Source organism: Dipteris shenzhenensis, chromosome 19 (assembly GCF_047967505.1).
Source record: "Dipteris shenzhenensis isolate YYH24624 ecotype China chromosome 19, Dip_SZ_1.0, whole genome shotgun sequence".
Taxonomy (NCBI): Eukaryota; Viridiplantae; Streptophyta; class Polypodiopsida; order Gleicheniales; family Dipteridaceae; genus Dipteris; species Dipteris shenzhenensis.
The window spans coordinates 49,273,635-49,296,573 of record NC_141614.1 but is presented as its reverse complement, the minus strand read 5'-3'; the positions used below and the strand labels follow the sequence as shown (position 1 = coordinate 49,296,573).

The 22,939-nt window shown below is 46.1% G+C and overlaps 1 protein-coding gene across 1 annotated transcript; it reads left to right on the top strand.

The window, feature by feature from the left end:
* The first annotated feature begins 4,903 nt into the window (after positions 1–4,903).
* Positions 4,904–20,841, top strand: LOC147890585 (short-chain dehydrogenase/reductase 1-like). The gene is made up of 5 exons (XM_087390322.1): positions 4,904–4,992; positions 19,640–19,901; positions 19,997–20,077; positions 20,161–20,337; positions 20,443–20,841. The coding sequence occupies exons 1-5, from the start codon at positions 4,904–4,906 to the stop codon at positions 20,839–20,841; spliced, it is 1,008 nt and encodes a 335-aa protein (XP_087246448.1).
* Positions 20,842–22,939: the final 2,098 nt, after the last annotated feature.

Below are 22,939 nucleotides of genomic sequence, written 5' to 3'. Positions count from 1 at the left end.
CAGTGAGTCAGAAATCCACTGAAATGATCTCAGATTCAAGAATGAAGGTGTTTCCAAGCTCCTGAAGTAATGTGGACACCAAAAGCAAGCAATAGTTGCCTCCACAAGTCAATACGGAGTCTCTGTCATCGAACGGAACAGGGAAAAGCTCAAAAAACGACTTTTTCTTTGAAAGCTCTTAACAGGCTCTCAAAACCACTTCGTAAAGCCAAAGTGACTTTTCCAAAGGTTCCTCCAAGGTCTCTGCACACTCGGATGCAAGTAAAGTCACCCACAAAGCTTCCCACAAAGCTTCTCCTTCCTCCCACAGAGCTACTGAGCTTCAAGCATTCACCCACGCTCAGCTAGATCACCCGGGCTCTGATACCAGTTGAGAGTGCTCTCAACGGAAGCAAGAACGGAAGAAGGAGAGAGAGAGACAGAGAGCCACACAAGTTTTGGTGGGTGCAGAACCACCCTAATCTTCTTTTTCATTCATTTATATATGTGTTTGAGTATTGTACATAACTGGGGTTAAGGCACAGTGACCTTTAACCCCCACATGGGGCTCACACTCCCTGAGCGCCCACACACCTTCACCTATTTGGTGTTTGAATCTCATGAACACGGCTCAAAACCTGGAGTGACAAGGCTAGGCTTTCGTCAGACACTTAAAGGTAATCCTAAATGTTGCCGGGAAGTCTTTTCTTTGGAATATTTGGGGAACAAATTCCCTAAGTTTGAGCTGTATTTCTTTCGGGGCTATTTTCAATGTGAAGTTGATCAGTGCAAGGTGCATGCACTCTTCGTGGCTCAGCTACCTAGATGCGAGGCGAGTGAGGTATGATCCGTACTTCCAAAAATGGGTGGCATCCATATCCTCATAAGTGCAGAGGTGATGCTTGTGGAGGTTGCGAAGTAGGTAGAGGCGGAGGTCCTAGAATTGAGTTGGACCAACATCAGGTTGAAGAGAATTTGGTTGGTCAGATTGTGAATGCAGTCATCGATGGGGTAGTTGTGGGCGAGAAGATCACGGAGGAGTAAGATGATGAGGCGATTCAAGTGGATGGCGGCAATGACGGTTGGATCGGGGATGGAGTCGTAAGTGTCGTTGATGACTGGAGGCGAAAGTAAAAACCTTCCTGCATCATTTCTTTTGGGAAATTGTACTTAGGAAAATTGTACAACACATTCGGGTTTTGTTGTTGGAGAGCTCGAAAGGCAGCCCAAGTCCAATGTCATTCCATGGGCATGTAGAGTGGGTGGACTCGATGATCGATGGGCGCACTACAGTAGTAGTGCCAAAATTTCTCCAGCTTCAAAAATAGGAGCCACCAATTGGGCTGTAGATTGGCATCTGCATCGATCATGGGGATAGGGGCATCGGGGACGAGGTTGTATCCTCCTCGTGCACTTGGGATGCGCTTGTTGCCAGTTGTCGAATGACTACATTATGAACTGTGTGAGAGGGATCACCTCTAGAATCTCATAGAGATGGAGGTTGGAGCCCTCGAGCTGGCGCTTCCAATGGTGCATGAGCGCACTATCTATCAACTCTTAGAAGGACTGCAAGTCGGGACACCAATGAACATCTTCAAGAGGAGACCTTGGCGGGGATGGCGGAGCTTCGTCATTAGCAAGCAGCATTGGCTCTGTCTCTGGGGGCCTATAGGAGTTGCAGCATCGGTGCTTTGTACAAAATGTGCTGCTTTTAGCAGCGTGTTGAATGCCTTATCAGGGAGGTTAACCAGAGCGTTGGAGGTGATGGACAGGGAGGGTCCGTGCTATGCAATGGTGGTATTGGAGGCATTGGACGAGTACTCAGGTAGTGTTGTCTGAGGGAGAGGAGGTTGGGTAGCTTGTTGGGTGGGCTGGGCGAGATCTAGTGGAGGCAGTAATGGAGTATTTGTAGGGGGGCGGTGGTATGAAAGAGGGTGATTGCATTTTGTTCTTTGTCCTCAGTTATTTCTTCAGGGAATGGTATGTGAATTGTTTCAAAATTGCTCACCAAGGACTCAAGTGAGTCTTGGAGAGCTTGTAGTACCTGATTAAGTACCTGATTAAAGAGTATTATTATTCTGAGGGGTTGGTAGGTGGTGATTTGGTAGGCCACAAGGTGTCCTTGAGCTTGGACTGCTGAGAATTGGTCATAGGTTTGCATCAAGTTATGTCTGCATGCAAACTTTCGGAAGTGTAGATCCATGGCGTGAGCTCTTCGGGCTTTGTGAGTTGCATCACCTCATCGTCCGCAGGATAATTAAAGGACTCAGTGATGATGCGGCACCAGCCTTGAAAGTTGAGAAGAATGGGATGGGCGGATAGGGTTTGGAGATCGGAGGGGTGAAGAAGAGATAGGGAGGTGGGCTGAAGGTCAATGGGCTAAAGGTCAAGAGAAAAATAAGACATGGCTAAGATGGGGCGATAGTGGTCGGGATTACGACGATAGAGAATAGTTTGAAGGGCGTTGGGTGGTAGTGGAGTAGTGAGGTCTAGGTGGAAGGTGAGGTTTTGTGCATGGAGTACATCGAAGTGAATTTGGAGGGTTTGGGTGATGGTGCGTGGTGCAAGTGTATACGTGGCTAACTATGCAGACACCTATTGGTAAATCGTGAACTCCTGCTGTTGCTCATGGTCTTCCAACCCTGACTACTCCGTGTGGCCAATGGCACACTGTCTTTCGATATCTTCTTGGAGGGAGACCGTGAGGCTCCTCTCTTGTGCCAGGAGATCCTTTAGGGAGCGGATCTATTGGTCATGGGTCTCCTAGGTGCGGGCATACCGTTGCTCTACCTATGCTTGCTGCTCCAACGTCGTGTGTTGGGCTACTTTTGCTTTTTTCGCCTATTCCATAAACGTCTGGACCAAGGATTCACTAGTGGCGAGGTCATCTTTGCCTTTTGTTAGAGTGAGCTCAAGCTCTTACACCTTAGCTCGGTATTCTTCGGCTCGATGTAGTGCGGCAAGGCCTGTTGCTTGCGCTACGACCATTGTCGACTGGCTTTCCTGTGCCAAGAGCTGGGCTGGGACGAGGTTGGAGGAAAGTTGTGAGGCTTGCTCCTGCCTCCTTTGTAAGATCATGCGAGTGACTTGCGACAGTTGTGCCATGGATTCAAAGAGGTTCATCTCCATGACGTCGGCACGTGAACTGTTCTACCATCATATGGCTATAGCCTCCCGTTTCCATGTATTGGGGCATGCTGCAAAATTGTATGGCCTCTGCTAGGCCTGCCCATGGTGTGGAAGAGATGCCTATGGTAAAGGATGTTGTCTCCTGAGGGGTGGTGGAGATTGAGACAAAGGGTGCAACGGGGGTTGTCAGCATAGTTTCGACTCTTGTATGGAGGTTGATTTTGATGGTGTCATCACCCTAGGGGTCTTCAATGAGAATAGGCCCTCCCTACACCTGTTTGCCCTTATCTTGAGGACCTATCCACTCCATGCATAGTTGTCGTTGCATGAATTCGTACAACTAGCTTTCCTCATACTAGTTGAGTGGCTAACTTGGTTTCGGTTGCACTTGGGTGACCGGAGTGGCCCTTGTCATTGTCCTCGCTCTCTTCGGATTAATTTTTGTCTCTTCCTGCTCGGTCCATACGGGACCACTAGCAAATTTCTTGGCAAGTCCAAAGCCAATGGGTAGATGCTACCTTTTGAGGTAATAGAGGACTAGCATGTATAGCATTGGATTGCCGATGACGTCCCCGTGGGTGTTGAGGTCCTCTCTCATCTGGATGTAGTAGTAGCTAGCCCAGTTCGTCTGCTGCATGTTCACTATTCGTAGCAAGATATTGGGCACCACAGGATGATGATGATGATTCGTGTGCTTCACTTGAGTGAGCCATTGTAGGGCTCTTGCTAGGCGCTCTACCTTGGGCTTGTAGATGGTGTTGAACTGGATGCAGCCTCTGCACTTGTGGTGGTCATAGGGATAGACTGTCTTTAGGGAGTCAAGGCTCTTCTTTTGCTTGGAATATTTTTCTGCCACCACTGGCAGGTTGAATACAGCCTGTACCATGTTTTGATTGATTTGGTAGTGGTGGGGGTTGCCTGCTGCATCTCTCAAGACACCGATGTTGGTGTTATTATTGTTGTATGTCTTGAGGAATTCCGCTAGTAGCTTCATGTCCAGGTGGCATGGGAAGTGGGTTGCTACTCTCTGCAAGCCTGGAAAGTTAAGGGCTTCCATGACTACTGGGTCCTGGAGAGTGGCGTATGCTGCTACAGTGTGGTAGTGGAGGGTGTAGTCACGACCCTCGAAGGCGAACCGCAAGTGGATGATGCAAGCATTTAGATCTTGAAGCCATGCTTCTCCCAATGGTGAGTGCGCTTGTGAATGCACAATCTTGTATTCGCCAACGGTGGGCATCGGGGTGCGCTTCCATGTTTTTGTGGGGGTTGTGCCTTTTGTGGCTGGCTCTTCCTGAGTCACCTATCTGGTGGAGGTTTCTTCGTGCTGTAAGTCCTCCGAGGGTATTTTGTCTGGCATTCAAATTTTGGCTGAAGGAGTGCTCTAAGAATTTGAGGGTCTTGTGGCCTCTAGAATAGGGCGAGGGTGGAGATCCAAGTGCATCTCGAATTCGGAAAAGTCATGTTCAGACTCGATGGCAAACAGAAGTGGAAGTTGCGTGATGAGGGAATCGGTGGATGAGGAGGAACAAGAGGACATCAATTTGTTGGTGGGGGGTGGAGAAGAGGTGGACAAGAAACTGTCAGATTTTTGGATAAATTTTGACAGAGTTTGGTTGCAACAGCTATGGTGCTGACCTGACGGGGTAGGCCTACTTTTATAGATTTCTATCCTGCCAACCGATGGGATACTGGTATGGCGATGGTTGACGTTGAATTTGATGGAGACAGTCGGTGCTAAATTTGATGGCGATGGTCGGTGTGAAGTATGTTAGGCCTCGGCTGATGCGGTATCCAAATGGCGAGACGGGGTGTGTTGGATGACGACGACCTAGTGGGGATTGTGATCGTGACAGTCGACAATGAACGATTCGGCGACGGTCGATGGTGAATGCTTCAACGATGGTCGGTGGGGTAGTGCTTGTGTAAAAATAGGAAAAAAGAGAAGGGGGAGTGGGGTAGGGGAAATGTGGGCAGATCGGAGTGCACTTGTGTTATGTGACGTGACAATAAGGTCAGCGTGCAAGAACATCAGCACTTATAAAAAATGCAAGAACGGACTCTAGTCACCTAGTGCTGACTATGACAAAATATGAAGAGGGGAGAGGAGAAGAGTGGAGATGAGGAGAGAGGGCACAGCTAGAGAGCACACCACAAATGACTAACTATATGACTAACTATACACTAGATTTAGTTGAAAAAATAGAATATATACAAACCCATTGAGGGTTAGGGTTAGGGGATCTAACCCTTTCCTTTATGGCACTCTATAAGGTTAGTGCTATGCACATATGATCACATGATGGTGCTATGCACACATGATCACATGATGTTGAGCGTGAACTCTCAACACATTCCCTCAAGATCAACATCATGAAGTAGACCTTCCCTCAAGATGATGATTTTGGGGAATCGAAGAAGGACTGAGCATTACATTCCATCACACCCCTTTAATGGGAATGTCCTTCCTCTACGTTGGTGTTTCTCGAATAGCTCTTTACCGAGTGGTTTGGTAAAGATGTCTGCAACATTCTCTTTGCTATCACAATGCTGTAGTGTGATGTCACCAAGTAACACTCTTTCTCTGATGAAGTGCTCTCTGACATCAATGTGCTTTGTCTTGGAGTGATATACTGGATTCTTGGCCAATGCTTGAGCCGATCGATTATCACAGTATATTGTTGTTGGCTTTGACTCATCAAAGTAATCTATTTCTGACAATAGTCTTCTAAGCCATATAGCCTCAGATGCATCGGTAGTGAGTGCTCTATATTCTGCTTCAGTCGAAGACAAAGAAACAGTTGGTTGTTTGTTTGACAACCATGATATAGCACCTTGACCAAGGAAAAATGCATATCTCTGTGTCGATCTTCTAGTCTCATGATCTCCGACATAGCCACTGTCACAGTATCCATGCAACCGTGGATGACCATCTCCATCTCCACCTCCCATCATCTTCCTCCCGACCACCTCCACTTTTTTCGTCCATCCCCCATCTCCCCCACTCAAGGTAACCATCCTTTTTCCCTCCACCATCTCTCTACCTTTCTGTACACCCCATCTCCCCTTTTTCCCCTCCCCCTCCATCTCCCATCTCCTCCACCACCCCCCAATCTCCACCATCTCTCTACCTCTCTCTACACCCCATCTCCCCTTTTTCCCCTCCCCCTCCCCCTCCATCTCCCATCTCCTCCACCACCCCCCAATCTCCACCATCTGTCTACCTCCCTCTACATCCCATCTCCCCTTTTTCCCCTCCCCCTCCATCTCCCATCTCCTCTTCCACCCCCCATCTCCAACTTCCTCCACTCCACCATCTCTCTACCTCTCTCTATCCCCCACTCCCTTCACTCCACTATCTCTCTACCTCTCTCTATCCCCTTCCACCTCCACCCCCCTTCTCCCCCACCCCCTCCATCCCCATGTCCTTCCACCATTTTTCCCTCTTTCCCCCCATCTCCACCTCCACCTCCATTCCTTTCCCCCCATCTCCACCTCCACGCCCCATTCCCTCCCCCTCCACCTCCACCACCCATTTCCCCCCACCTCCACCACCCATTTCCCCCCCCTTTTCCCCTCTTTCCCCTCTTTCCCCTCCATCTCCACCTCCACCCCCCATTCCCTCCCCCCCCACCTGCACCACCCATTTCCCCCCCCTTTTCCCTCTTTCCCCCCCATCTCCACCTCCAACCCCCATTCCCTTTCCCTTCACCTCCACCTCCACCCCCCCCTTTTTTCACCCCCCCTTCTCTCTCTCTCTCTTTCCCCCCATCTCCACCTCCACCCCCCATTCCCTTTCTCTCCACCTCCCCCCCCCCCCCCCCCCGCTCCCTTTCCCTCTTTCCCCCCCCATCTCCACCTCCACCTCCCCCTTTTTACACCCCCCTTCTCTCTCTCTCTCTCTCTTCCCCTCCCCTCTCTCTCTCTCTTTTCCCTCCCTCCCCCTTCTCCCACTCTTTCTAATACCCAAGGCCTTGGGCTTGGACAAACCCACTAGCCAAGCGTGATGCCCGTGCGCCATGAGGTGACACCCGCCCGCGTGCCACGCGGCGATGCTCGGAGCCCGCCAGCCTTCCCCCTCTCCAAAAAAAAAAGAGAGGGTTAAAGTAGCCCTAAAAACTAACCATAGTAAGGTTAGTTGAACTTAGGTTAGGTTATTTAACCACCGGTTAGGCTAGTTGTCCATAGGTTAGGTTAATTGACTATAGGGCTAGATTAAGTTAATTGTGTATCAGTTAGTAATTAACTTTAGTTAATTGGGTTAACTACAGTCACACTAACTAATTCTGTTAGATAACTAGGTTAGGTTAAGGCCTAGTTATGGCGACTAAGTCCAAACTAACTAGCAGTTAGTGCAAAACCCTAGTTAGCTCAAAGGCCTAAGACCATTCACACTTGGCCCTAAAGACAAAAGGGCCCCTAAAAATCCCCTAACTTTGAGGGTCCATATCTTGCCTGTTTAGGACCCAAATTGGACCCAGATTGAACCACAACTTCACACACAGAACCATTGAGCTACCAAAAATTTTTCCAACCAATCCCACATCATTTAGGCATCCATAAAACACGTTAGTTTGCATCCCCGTGTGGGTGACTTTTTCACACTAGTTTGCTCATAAAATTCTGCCGAGACCTCCGATTGATAATCTGTCTACACCAGCACATTTTCCTACTCATGTGGAATAATCCTAGGCAAGTTTTTAACACAACAGTCCCTATGACACTGAGGCATCTCTAACCCCCCTAAGAATTTTGACTCCTTTTTTGGGAACTCGTATCACGGCTATTTAAAGAACAAATTGCACCCAGATTGAACCCAGATTTCATGCATGTAAAGATCTATTGTAAATGAAGTGTTTTGATGTGTTTAACCATCAATTTTAGGCTCCAGTAGTCACCTCATGTAGGCACTGATTTTGACTCACCGCTTGCTTATTTTTGACCATTTTTGGGTCCACAAAGGCCGAAATCATAATCGGACTTTGCAGTCATATGCACCCACCTGAAAATCACAAATAGGACTTGTTTATGCACTTGAGATCAGGAAAAAGACTAGAACCTACCTGCTTTTGAGAGCTTTCTTTGACCCTTGCTGCTCTTCAAGAATTTGACCTCTCACCATCGACAAGCAACATGGAGGAAATTACAATTGAAGAAGCAATAAGTAGTGACGATCAAAGTCCTTTAGAACACCTTAAAGAACGATGCAACTGCAACAACAACAACAATGGCAGACGACACTTTGGTAAAGTGGAAATGCCAAAGTACAATGGATGAGGGGACCCTGCCAGGTTCCTTCAACTCTTCGACACAGCATATTGTGCTGGCGGTGACCAGTCATATGAAACCGAAGCCGCTTGGTTCCCCATGGCCCTAACCGATGAGGCTTCGGAATGGTACCTCGACCTTCTCGTAGAGGTGAGAGCCAAATGGGAACTGCTATCTGAGCAATTCAGAAGAAGATTCCAAATAGAAAGGCTGCAAGATGACCGCATATTACAACTCGGCAATATAGATATGCGCAAGAAAGAAAAGGTCAGAACATACCTAGGAAGAATGAAAAGATTAGAAGCAAAATGTGATCCCCATCCGGACGACAAGTACCTCATAGCATGGTTCATCTCTGGCCTAAAAAAATCCATTCGCAAGGATATGAAAAAAGTGAGCAGCTATGCACATTTCAGCGATGCTCATGAAGCTGCAATTGACATTGAGGATGGCGTTACCGATTTTGATAGGGACATTGATGGCTATAAATCAAGTCATCGCGACAAGAAATCCTCAAAGAAGGGAAGCACTTCCCACAAAGATTGCACCACCGAGGACAGAGTGGAAGCCATGGCCCTAAGAGTAAAAGATGCAATGATGCAAGCCATCGAGCAAAAGTTGTGTGTCTCTCAGCCACCACAATACCCATGGAGAGAAAATATTTGGTGCCCACATTGTATGGCCAACCATACAGCCAATGAATGCCTGATCTTGAGGAACACACTCAATCCACCAGAAGTGGCTTAGCCCCCATGCTTATGGTGCCCCATTTGCAATGCTATAGGGCATGATGTAAATACTTACTTCTACAATATGAGCGTAGCACAACGCCGGCCCCAACAATACCAACAGCCACTACAAATCCCAGTGTATAGACAACTGGGACAGGCACCTAATGCACAAGTGCAATGTCTCAACCCACTCCCGATGAGAACACAAGTGCCTCAACTAATGAGGAATCCCAATCCTCCCTAATATCCACGGGCTCCCAATCTTGCTCCAGTAGTTCTTGTGCAACAACTCCAAACTGAAGAGTAGGAACCTCACTATGAGTATGAAACAGAATACCCTGTGTACTACATGGATGGTGCTAAAGGACTCATCCCGGTGTATGCAAATCAAGTAAGACCCACCACATATCAAACACCCATCAAGTGTTTTGGTTGTGGAGAAAATGACTGCAGAATGCCCATACAAGGGTAACCCCACTTCATTCCAACCTATGCGTAGGGAATGCAGAGTTGGGCATGCTTTCATGGATTGGCCACTAAGAATAAAGCCTCAGCCAACCACAGAAGTAAAACTTGAAGTACCCCTGGGGATGATAAGTGTGGAAAATCATAGTGTGGCAACACGAAGTGTGGCATCATAGCCGGTCTTGATCTTAACAAGACAATAGAAAGAAGAGGCATGGCAAAAACTTCTTTTTGCTCAAAAAGAAAAGAGTCCTCTGGCAAAACAAGCCATGCCAATCCCACAACACAGTGAGACCATGCCTAGCACATCCATGGAAAGTGCCACCCAAGGAGCTAAGGAAGCATACCCCAATGCTGAAACTGAAAAGATGCGCTACCAAGCCTTGAAGCAATGGGTTCAACAAGAACAAGAAAAATTTGAGGCAGATAGGATGGTAGCAGCAGAGGTTAGAGCACCATCAACACCTAGCATTAACACAGTGATTGATCCCAACAACTTCCAAGAGGTAATAGAGCAACATGCAAAACATCCCCAATTGGATGGCACCGCACTAGCAAGCTTGATAAGCTGCCCAGTCACGATGCCAATTGGGACCTTACTAAGAAATTGCCCTACAATGTGGGAAAGTTTCAAGGGATGGATCGAATCTTCACAATACTTCCCCCCACCTAAAGAAGAGGAAAAGACAATTTCGGTAAAATTTGGTGCTCGGGATGACATAAAAAATGTAACCATCCGATTGGAGCATAAAGCCTTTGGTCAATACCCAGCAATAGTGGACAGCAGAGCCAGAGTAAACATTTTGGCAAGAGAGCTATATGAAAAATCCAATGCAAAAGGCCACATTCAACATCCGCCTAGCTGACCACATGAAAATGAAGCCATTGGGTATCGTTGAAAGTGCATCAACAAAAATTGATGGAGTAAGATTCACGCTCCAGTTTAGTATCTTGGATCTTCCCAAGGGTGCCACATCATACTAGATATTGTTGGGAAGACCATGGCTTCGAGAAGCATTGATACTCCATGATTGGGGCATCGATAGGATCATTATCCAAAATAGAGAAACCACTGTAAATATAAATTTGGGAACAGGGGAAATTAAACCCACTATTCCTAGAAATGTTGAAGACACTGCTTCCACAACAGCCACCAGTCATGCATCCCCTGAACCTACCAATGCACAAAAGCCCATAGAAGGGGATACACAAAGTGACATCAACAATTGGATATAAACGTTGGCTACAATAGATAATTGTAAAACAACACATCTAATGTTGCCAGATGTGGATGCCCAAATGATACAACTAGAAGCACCAATCTGGTATGATGAATCAGAAGTAGTGGAAATGCCAGTCTTCATGACAGGTGTCGAATGGGACAGCGACCTTGAAGAGTACATGATAGAAGGCTACGGTGCCAACATAGAGTAGGATTTGGAAACAGAAGCTGATAATGCATCCTTGGAAGGCCAAGTATTTGACAATGACTTGGCAATCCTATAGGCACTCATGGCCATTGAATTCCCCAAGATCGACCCTCCATCACAATCCAAAAGCAACTGGTCTAGGAAAAAGAAGGAGGGTGTACAGTGCTACAAGGCCAAGACAGAGCATTTCAATGAATTCGAAAGAATACAGACAAGCGTGGTATAATTGTACTTGACTAAGCCCACAAAAGCACCTGAGTCCCCAAATTTTAAATGGGATCTTGAAGGGCTTGAATGTCTTTGTATGGCCAAAGGACCACTCCTTGGGAGTGCAACTCCTATTGAAAATCCATCACTAGTCTCACTAAGCAAAAACCTTAGAAAGTTCAAACCCAATGTGAGAATGAAGAGTAAGTGAAAAGGTGGATATAGTAACAAAAAACAAGAACAAGGGAACACAGGTGAATTGGACCAAACATATTCCAGTGGAGCTAGCAGCCAAGTAAGCACCTCAAAGTGCCATGAAGGCCTAAGGGAAGTTCTCGATTACTTCAAAAACTATACTAGAGGAGAAGCAACAATAGCAATGCCTAGGCTAGTCAGGGAATCAAAGCTCAAAGAAACAAATAATATTGAGGAAACCCCAGTTTATGAAGGACCAGCCAAGACAAGGAAATTGAATCTTGCCTTGGATGGTGAAGAAGAAAAGCCTGTGTACATCGGTGAATAGCTCACTCTAGAAGAAGAAAAAGAATTGAAAGCATTGCTAATGGAATATAGAGATTGCATGGCTTGTCAAATCAGAGAGTTGGAGAAAGATAAGTATGGAATAGTAACATATAAAGAAAAGACCTTACAAATCTACCTCAGTAGATCTAGTACGTAGGAGTCTTTCTCATTTCCGAATGCACAAGAAGAATATCCAAAGAAACATTTGGATGCAAGATTCTCTGAAATTCAGGATTTATTCCCACCTAACACAAAGTCACAAAGTGAGGGAATATGCCATGATATGATTCTGGACCCCATATGCAAAGGGGCTGCTAAGTTTTTGGCTGACATTTTCAATCATTCAGGAGTGAGAAAAAACTATATGTCAGTAAAAACTCTTACACTCCTTGGTAGAGCAAAACTACAAGATTGGGCTCAACACATATCCTTGTTGCTAACCAATTATGTATCCACTACCCATAATGGCAAAAGCTACATTGCCCATCTATTGGCCATAATAATTGGGTTTGCAATATGGCAAGAGAATGACTCTACACCCCTCTCAACACAAGATATACAGGACTTTGAAGCATTGATATTATCACCAAAATGGAAATTAGACCCTCCACGTACTCTCAATGAGGATAGCATGGAAGGGCAACAATCCGAATAGACTTCAGAGAATGACAATGTGGAACTCTGCCAAAATATACTACAACTGTTGACTCTGTGCCAACATGAACTTATGTAGAAAGAGAATGTGACAACTTTGTGTTACAACTTCTACATATGACTTCTACATGTAGAAAGAGAATGTGTTACAACTTTGTGTTACAACTTTGTGATACAACTTTGTGTTACAACTTTGTGTTACAACTTTGTGATACAACTTTTTGTTACAACTTTGTGTTACAACTTCTACATGTAGAAAGAGAATGTGTTACAACTTTGTGTTACAACTTTGTGATACAACTTTGTGCAGAGAGAGAAGCTCTCCAACTTGTATAAATACCCCATAATGGAATGAAGCCCACACTCTTTGGGGCATTGTGTTGAGTCTACTTTGGTATTCCAAGCATTTGTCTTAAGTGTCTATGCTTCCTTGCACTCCACGTCCAAAAGCATGTCCTAACCTTGCAACTCCTCCTCCCTTCTCCTCTAACCTTGCAACCCACCCTCTCCCTCTCCTCCTCCCTCCTCCTCCTCCCTCCTCTCTCTTCTTTCCCCCATGCTCTTACACCTTCTTCCTCTCCCACTCCTATGCTCCCCTAAACCCTTTGTTCCTCAACCCTTAAAACTCCATGATCTATGAGGGAGACGAGTTCTCCACCATGTACTCTACCCTGACTTGGAACCTCCTTCTAAATCTTGGAACCTCCTTCTAAACCCTGGATCCTTCTTCTAACCCTGGACTCCTTCTAAACCCTAGAACCTCCTTCCAAACCCTGGAACTCTTTCTAAACCCTGGAACCTCCTTCTGAACCCTAGAAACTCCTTCTGAACCCTGGAACCTCCTTCTGAACCTTGGAACCTCCTTCTAACCCTTAAACTCCTCCTAAACCCTACAACCCCCAATGAAGGCGAAAGCCTTCATTACCTCAACAAAGATGATTTACGTTCCTTTTACACATGCATGCACTTTGTTTGCTTACCACACTTAAGCCTACATCTCTCACCAAAACACAACTCGAGGTCCTAAGCTACACATATACTACAACCGACAATCCCAATATATCTATAGGTGACAAAAAGCCTCGGAACCCTGTAAACATAGAATACCCAGCTCTTCCTACGAAAGTAGTAGGAAAGAGTCAACATTTGGTGCCACTGCCGGGGAGACTAGCGTCTCAAGTAGTGAGTAAACATATGTAGGTATGTGTAAAAAACAAACTACTTCAAACTTTCATGAACATAACACTCAAGGGCAAGGAGAGTAAATTTTTTTTCCCATTTCTAGCCAAACATATCAACCCCAAGCATCAATCTTGGGTTACTACCTAAAGAAATTTTCTTTATTTCTTAAATAGAAGACACATGATAAACAATCAGGCTAGGTAGTGGACATGAATGCGTAGAGCTTGCAATTTCAATCATTTCACCTTTTTGCAGAAAAGCAAACTGAGCTATCCATAAAGAGTTATGGCTCGGGAAGAGTTTAGGGTTAAACCCTAAAATTAGACCCTAAACCTAAACTCAAATCCTATAAAAACCAACTCCACCCCCTCATTCTTCATCTTTCACTTTTTGCCTCCATTCTCTTCTTCATTCCGAGCCCTACGCAAGACACTCCTCCCTCTCCATCGACCACCACCTTTGTAAGTGACTTTGAGCCCATCTCGCAGCGATAACCCAGCCTTCCACCCACCGTCCATTGTTCCACAACAATCCCGTTACATCGAGAAAGACTTGGAGAGTGTTCAGGTGACCACCTCTCCCTCCCTTTCGATTTCTATCCGTCAAGTTTGTTATTTGCTCTCTTTTTTTCCCCCCTCCCATTTCCACCACTCCCCCCTCCCCCTCCCCCTTCCCCCTCCATTTCCACCTCCCCCTCCCCCTTCCCCCTCCATTTCCACCACCCCCTCCCCCCTCCATCTCCATTTCCACCTCCCCCTCCCCCTCCCCCCTCCATTTCCCCCACCCCCACCCCCTCCCCCCTCCATCTCCATCTCCATCTCCACCTCCCCCTCCCCCTCCCCCTCCCCCTCCCCCCTCCATCTCCCCCTCCCCCTCCCCCCTCCCCCTCCATCTCCACCTTCCCCTCCCCCCTCCCCCCTCCATCTCCACCTCCCCCTCCCCCCTCCCCCTCCATCTCCCCCTTCCCCCTCCCCCCTCCACCTCCACCTCCCCCTCCCCCTTCCCCCTCCATCTCCATCTTCCCCTCCCCCCTCCCCTCAATTTCCACCACCCCCTCCCCCCTCCATCTCCACCACCCCCTCCCCCTCCGCCCTCCATCTCCACCTCCCCGTCCCCCTCCCCCCTCCATCTCCCCCTTCCCCCTCCCCCCTCCATCTCCACCACCCCCTCCCCCTCCCCCCTCCATCTCCACCTCCCCCTCCCCCCTCCCCCTCCATCTCCACCTCCCCCTGCCCCCTCCATCTCCACCTCCCCCTCCCCCCTCCATCTCCATCTCCATCTCCACCTCCCCCTCCATCTCCACCTCCCCCTCCCCCCTCCCCCCTCCATCTCCACCTCCCCCTCCCCCCTCCCCCCTCCATCTCCCCCTCCCCCCTCCCCCCTCCATCTCCACCACCCCCTCCCCCTCCCCCCTTTATCTCCATCTCCACCTCCCCATCCCCACTTTGCCTCCATCTCCACCTCCCCCTCCCCCCTCCATCTCCACCTCCCCCTCCACCCTCCATCTCCACCTCCCTCTCCATCTCCACCTCCCCCTCCCCCCTCCCCCCTCCATCTCCACCTCCCCCTCCCCCCTCCCCCTCCATCTCCACCACCCCCTCCCTCTCTCTCTCTCTCATCTCTCCCCCATGTGAAGATAGTGGGAGAGAGGGAAGGAGTCTCACTTGCGGCTTTCTCACATGCACAATGGGGGAATACACACAAAGGTGGAGGCTGAAAACAGTTTTCCTCTAGTACAAAGAAATAGAAGAACCCTATATGTGGGTCTCAAACCAAACTCAACTAACTAAGGTGGCATACTAACTAAGCCACGAACTAGTGTAGATAAGGATAGCTGTCATCCAGCTATTATTCGTGGGCACTGTACCAACCGCATCTCTAGCTAACAAGTCAGTGACATAAATGCACAACAGTCACCCTGGCATATCGTGAGTGGAGCTCGATATCTCAACACTCCCCCTCGACCTCAATCCCAATTCTTGCACACCAAGCAGGTCTCTGAACTTGCACAGCTTCTCTGCACCCAATGCTTTTGTGAAGATGTCAGCTACCTGATCCTCTGTGCTGACATAAACTAGATCAATAAGACCTAGTAACACTTTCTCCCGCACATAGTGATAATGCACCTCAATGTGCTTTGTTCTAGCATGAAAGACTAGGTTCTTTGCCAAGTGTATACTGCTCATGTTGTCACAATAAATGACAACTGGCCCATCTGTAGACTGATGCATATCATAGAGTAGCTGATGTAACCAAGCTACCTCACATGCAGCCATTGCTGCACCCCTGTACTCAGCCTCTGTCCTCGACAAGGCAACTGTAGGCTGTTTCTTGCTGCTCCAAGTGACTGCAGCACTCCCAAAAGAGAACACATATCCACTGGTAGATCGTCTATCAGAAATACTACCAGCCCAATTAGCATCAGTGTATCCATGCAACTGTATCTGAACCCCAGCCTCATAAAATAGTCCATATTGCAATGTGGACTTCACATACCTGAGTATGCGTCTAGCCGCATCCAAATGCAGTTTCCTTGGAGCCTGCATAAACTGACTTACCAACCCAACAGCATAGCTCAAATCTGGCCTGGTAATAGTCATGTAAATCAAACTTCCTACTATGCGTCTGTACATAGTAGGGTCCTCCAGAAGCTCACCTGCATCTGCGCTCAGCTTCACATTCTGCTCCAAAGGAACTGAAATAGGCTTACAGCCTGTCATCCCATATTTGGATAGCATGTCCAATCCATACTGCCTCTGCAAGAGCTGTATCCCACTTGGTGATCTAATCACCTCAATGCACAAGAAATAACGCAGCTCTCCCAAATCCTTCATCTCAAACTTCTGCCTCAATAGCATTTTCACATGAAGGATATCTTCATCACTATCACCTGTGCTGATCAAATCATCAACATAAATGACCAGCAACATAATCCCTTTCTCTGTTTTTCTCACATAGAGTGAGAAATCTGCCTTGGAAATCTAAAAGCCAATAGTGACAAGATACTGTCCTATCTTGTCAGACCATGCTCTAGGTGCTTGCTTCAAGCCATACAAGGCTTTCTTCAACCTGCAAACAAACTCAGGATGAATAGCATGAACATAACCTGCTGGTTGCTCCATAAAGACCTCTTCTTGCAAATCACCATGCAAGAAGGCATTCTTTACATCCATCTGATGTAAAGACCATCCCTTTGATGCAGCCATAGCAATGGCTGCTCTTACGGTTGCCATCCTTGCAACCGGGCTGAAAATTTCTTCATAATCAATGCCATATGTCTGTGCATACCCCTTGACAACTAATCTTGCCTTGTATCTATTCACAGAACCATCTGCATTGTGCTTGATCTTATAAACCCACTTACAACCAATTGCATTCTTGCCTTTAGGCAAAGGCACCAATTCCCATGTAGCATTAGCATCCAAGGCATCCATTTCTTCATCCATGGCTTTCTCCCATTTTTCATTTCCCATGGCTTGCTCCTCGCTTGCTCAAAAGAAGTGGGTTCTGGTTCCTGTATCACTTTGACCATATAGGCATAGTGAATGGCTGTAAATCCATCATATTTCAGCCTATCCACAGGATACCTAACCCTGGTAGACCTACGCAAAATAGGCTCACTTCCAGGTGCTCTCAAAACATCCCTGGTCTTCCTTACTCCAGGTGTAACAACAGAAGGAATACCCAACTCATCATCAATGCTCTGTTCTGAGCCACTGGATTCACCATCCACACAAGAGTGACCTGCATTCACATCAAACATGGGCTGATCTACCTTCTCTTTTCCTTTTCGTGATACCTGCGTACCACTCTCTGCATTGCTTTGAGGAGATTCTCCTGATCTCAATCTGCCTGTCCATGGCAAAGTATGTGAACCACTGCTAGAGGACACTCTAGGTCCACTGATATTTTGTGATTGCTGCTGCGAATTCTGTGCAGCATTACCATTTTGTGCATCTACATCAATCATCACATTTACTGGTTTATACCAGCTGCTCATCTCATCAAAAACAACATCTCTGCTCACTGTGAACTTTCGTGTAGAAGGGTTATAGCATCTATACCCTTTCTGCTGCAGAGAATAACCAAAAAGACGCACTTCTCAGCTTTTGGATCCAACTTGGACCTCAACTCATCTAGCACATGGACATAGGCAATGCAACCAAAAATCTTCAAATGAGAAATATCTGGTTTCCTACCAGTATACATCTCCTCTGGCGTCATGCCATGTATTGCTGCAATGGGAGTCCTGTTCATTATATAGACTGCTGTAGCAACTGCTTCAGCCCAATAATAATCTGGTAGATCTTTTTCATTTAGCATAGCCCGAGATACCTCTCTAATATGCCTGTTTTTTCTTTCTGCAATTCCATTTTGCTGTGGGGTATGACTGCATGAATATTGCTGCTTTATACCATGCTCCTGCAAGAACCTTGCAAACTCATTTGAGAGGTACTCTCCCCCTCCATCTGACCTTAGGCATTTTATTTGCAGGCCTGTTTCTTTTTCAACCATAGCTTTGAAAGCTTTGAAGTGCCCAAACACTTCACTTTTCTGTTTCATAAAATACACCCACAGTTTTCTGCTGAAGTCATCAATAAATGTGACAAAATAGTGACAGCCTCCAATAGATGCAGCTTTTGTAGTTCACACATCAGAGTGGATTAATCCCAATGGCTTTTTCCTCTCTTGAACATGCCTAGGAAAAGGTTTCCTTACCTGTTTCCCAAATTGACAGGCTTCAAATCCTGCAACAATATTTTGGGCTTGCATTGATTTAAGTCACTGTATATTAACATGACCAATGCGTTTGTGCCAGATATCAATATCTGCAACTACACCGGTCCCATGTGCAAACATTGCTGCACTCAATTCAGGCATGTCCACATCCAACGTAAACATCCTGCCCTTCTTCTTTCCTTTTGCTATCAAGCGACCATTATTTTTCATATCCTCAACAAAGCATCCATGAGGATTAAATCTGCGTATGTCTTTAGGCCGGATGGTGAATACTAGTAGAGGGATGTGTCAAGATGTGCAGTGGAGATTAAAATGGCGATAGCTATGTTGGACTCTTCCTCGGTTATTTGTGTGGGTTACTACAACATGCTCAGTCTCAAAATGGCTAAAGCCTTCATCAAGCATGCACTTTATAAAATAAGGATACAGGAGGGGTGATACAGAGTGATGTTCTATAAGAGATACTTTCGAGTCATTTCAACTTTCTCTCAATCGCGTTCTCATAGCCACCGAAGGCCTTCAACCATGGAATGTGAACTGCTAGCACATTGAGGGATCAAAGACCATGATGACTGAAATATCGCCATTTCAACTTTCTCTCAATCGCATTCTCATAGCCACCGAAGGCCTTCAACCATGGAATGTGAACTGCTAGCACATTGAGGGATCAAAGACCATGATTACTGGAATATCGCAGGGTGGAACATTGAAAACTTCTTACACCGTTTTTTACAATAAATCATCTCTCAATCTTGCTTAGTGCAAAGTTGTTACGATTCATGACGAGATTACTCGGGTTGTTGCCTCGTAGCTTTATATTGGGAGCGAACAAATAAATATTGCTATCGCTTGGATCATGATGTTTGAATAAGTATGATATGTTGTGCTTGACATAACTTCTTACGTGAGAAACATTATTTTCCAAAAGAAAATGTACATGCATTGCTCATGGGTGACGTATAAAAAGCACCTTTGAAGTCAAAACATTTAAGGCAAAGTTTTAAATTAATTTGACATTCGAGTTTACCCAACTTTCCAAAAGAAAAAATGAATAGATAGTCGAGATTAAACTATATTTTTCTTCCCTTCTTTTATCCTTTTCTCTTTTGGGATCCAAGCCAACCAAGGCCTACACTCCACAATTGCACGGCTCTTAGAGAAGGGCTATATTAATATAAATAAGATAAGAAACACACTATGGAGCATTCTCCTCCCCTCTTCTCATGCATGCAATGGCTTCTAGGTTGGCTCTGTTCTTGTGCATACTATCCCTTTCATTCTTTTGTTCTCATATGATTTGGCAGTGAGATCACATTGTTGGTTTTGATTTTGCAGTAATTGGAACAACTCCCACGTCGCCGTTGTCACCGGAGGCAATCGTGGTATCGGCCTCGCCGTCTCCCGCTTGCTTGCCCGCCGTGGCCTCTCCGTCGTCCTCACCTCCCGTAACCACTCCGCTGGCACCCACGCTTGCCATTCCCTCCACAACGAAGGCTTGCACAACGTCGCCTTCCACCAGCTCGATGTTCAGGACCCCGACTCCGTTGCGCAATTCGCAGATTGGGTCAAGACAGAATATGGCGGCCTAGATATCCTTGTATGTGCGCCGACCGGTCCATATATGTTGAATGAATCTGAGGCATTTCTGTTTCTCTGTATTTGGCTAATTTATGCGGTGAGTTGATTGTGCAGATTAACAACGCTGCAATCAGTGCAGTGGTGGTCAATGAAACCGTTGCGAAAGAACGTAACATCAGGCCAGAAAAAATAATCGTAAGTGCATACCAATCAAAAGCTCCGTTGCATTTCTAGCGTATGCTTTCTATGAGCTATGAAGCTTCGTTTTTCGTATGCAGACTGACCCTGATGCCAGAAAGAAGGTGCTCTCGAACGAATTTGAAATCGGAAACAATTGCCTAGACATAAACTACTACGGAGTCAAAAGGACCGTCGCAGCTCTCCTTCCTCTGTTTCGTCCATCGCCTGCAGGAGCTCGTATCATAAATATCTCGTCTCGCTTAGGGCAGCTGGAGGTGGGTATCCCTGTCAGTTTAATGAGATTCGACAGCGAAGCGATAACCATTCTCGCTTCCAAAATCTGGGACTGATCTTTACTGCAACTTCGTTATCTGCCGCAGAACCTGCCCAACGAATCTCTCCGCAAACAATTTGACAATCATGATGCACTCACAGAAGAATTCGTGGAGGATACTATCAAAACGTTTCTCCATGATCTCAAAGAAGGGCGACTGGCTGAAAGGGCGTGGCCGGAAGATTACGCAGCATACACGATGTCCAAGATAGCGCTCAATGCCTACACGCGAATTCTGGCACGCGATCTGGCAACCAGGCCCCAAGGGCACAAGATCTATGCCAATGTTGTCCATCCTGGCTGGGTAAAGACGGATTTATCATGGAACACCGGGCTGTTTACGGTCTCTGAATCAGCTGAAGGCATTGTGTGGGTTGCTCTTCTTGCTAAGGAAACACTTCCCTCCGGACAATTCTTCTACAATAAAGAACCTTTCGATTTCTAGAGACTTACGTCAGTGGAAGCATTTTGGTGGTGAGGATAAGCAAGCATTTCGGCTGAGAGACATCTTCCTACAGTGGGTTTCAAATTATGTGAGGCACATCTTACTGCGTGATTCAAATTAGAAATGTAAGGGACATCTTAATGCCCTGAATTTTGTAACAAAAATGGTGATCGTTACTCCACTTTTTCTTACAGTTTATTCCCAGTAAACCTATGGGGAAGCTTGATGTCATTGCATAGGAGCAATGTATAATTGGGTTCTTCTTTGTGGTTCCTTCCTAGTTAACTACAATCTTGCCACTTTGCACACTCGTCCGTTTACTAAATTCTCATCGTTGGTTATAATCACCACTCTTTACGGAGTGATCATATTCCGCTCCCTTTGAATTTGTATTAAGCTATTCCACACTAGAAAATCCCTCCACGCCCACATCTGTGTCTACCTAGAACACCTTGGGCATCGTAAGTTTTTCATGAATCTAGTGATCATCACAATTGAGAACATAACTTCAAGGTTGCCTACTTCTTGCATGCTAAGGAATGCAAGAATGCTAAAACATGTGCTGTTAGTTTGCCTCTAGGTTTGTCAAGCTCTTTATGCACCTAAATCTCAACGTATACTCGTCCAAACAAGCCATCATTGACTTTCTCACATCTTAAATCCATCATTCCAATAGTAATGGCTGCATATTATTGTTGCATGGGCTTAGTAAGGAGACCTATCATATGGTCTCATATAGTTTTGCTAGTTTTGGTACAAGTTCTTCATATTCAATTAGAGCATGGAGGGTGAAAGCATGCTACGATGTATGTACTATTGGCAAGAATGTGGTAGTACTAAGTAGTGTGCTATATGGAGAGATTTCTCGAATCGATGTGCACTAATATATTTATTGATTACAGATTCTCATGCACAAGATATTCTCACGTACGCATTCTCATGCTCATACACACATTTTCATGCACTGCGTCTCCTCTCACGTGTTTCACTTTCGAACCTGCACTCTATCACTTCCACTTTCGAACTTCTAAACTTCTGATTTCTAGCTTCCACTTTTAAACTTTTGAACTTCTGATTTCCACGTCGAATTTTCTCGCAGGACGTTGATACGGGTCGCTCTCTGTGAGTACTCTCTCTCTCTCTCTATTTATTCTTCTCTTTTCCCCCATTCTCTATTCGTTCTTTGCTTTTCCTCCATTCTCTAAATGCTTTTCTCCCATAATTCAATATTCGGACCTGCATGCGATTGTCTTTTGCCATTCCTTCTGTCGACATGCAAACTTTCTGCTTTTGTTGTTGCTCTCTCTCTCTCTCTCTCTTTGTTATTTTACTTTGTTTCATCTTAGTGTGAGTCCTAGTACTAAAATGTTACTCTCTTTGCAGTAGCTGAAGACTGCCATGTCTCCAAGGAAGCCCAAAGACATCACATCTCCCACCTCCAAGAAGCCCAATGTCCTTTCTCCACTCCATCCAGGAAGTCTGCATCCAAAGAGAAGGCAAAGGCTACGAACTTGCACTCTATCACTTCCACTTTCGAACTTCTGAACTTCTAATTTCCAGCTTCCATTTTTGAACTTCTGAACTTCTGATTTTCACGTCAAATTTTCTCGTAAGACGTTGACACGGGTCGCTCTCTCGTGAGTACTCTCTCTCTCTCTCTCTCTCTCTCTCTATTCGTTCTTCTCTTTTCTCCCATTCTCTATTCGTTCCTTGCTTTTCTTCCATTCTCTAAATGCTTTCCTCCCATAATTCAATATTCAGACCTGCATGCGATTGTCTTTTGCCATTCCTTTTGTCAACATGCAAACTTTCTGCTTTTGTTGTTGCTCTCTCTCTCTCTCTCTCTCTCTCTCTCTCTCTCTCTCTCTCTCTCTCTCTCTCTCTCTCTCTCTCTCTTTGTTATTTTACTCCAATTCAACTTAATGTGAAACCTAGTACTAAAATGTTACTCTCTTTGTAGTAACTGAAGACCGCCATGTCTCCAAGGAAGCCCAAAGGCATCACATCTCTCGCCTCCAAGAAGCCTGATGTCCTTTCTCCAAGAAGAAACACTCCATCCAGGAAGTCTACAACCAAAGAGAAGACAAAGGCTACGAAC

What these genes read in the sequence shown, in the direction of transcription:
- LOC147890585 (XM_087390322.1), top strand. Translation starts at nt 4,904, where the DNA reads ATGGCGAGACGGGGTGTGTTGGATGACGACGACCTAGTGGGGATTGTG. An exon ending in ATGGCGGCCTAGATATCCTT is followed by an intron (nt 19,902 to 19,996) that starts GTATGTGCGCCG and finishes TTGATTGTGCAG; the next exon opens with ATTAACAACGCTGCAATCAG. An exon ending in TCAGGCCAGAAAAAATAATC is followed by an intron (nt 20,078 to 20,160) that starts GTAAGTGCATAC and finishes TTTCGTATGCAG; the next exon opens with ACTGACCCTGATGCCAGAAA.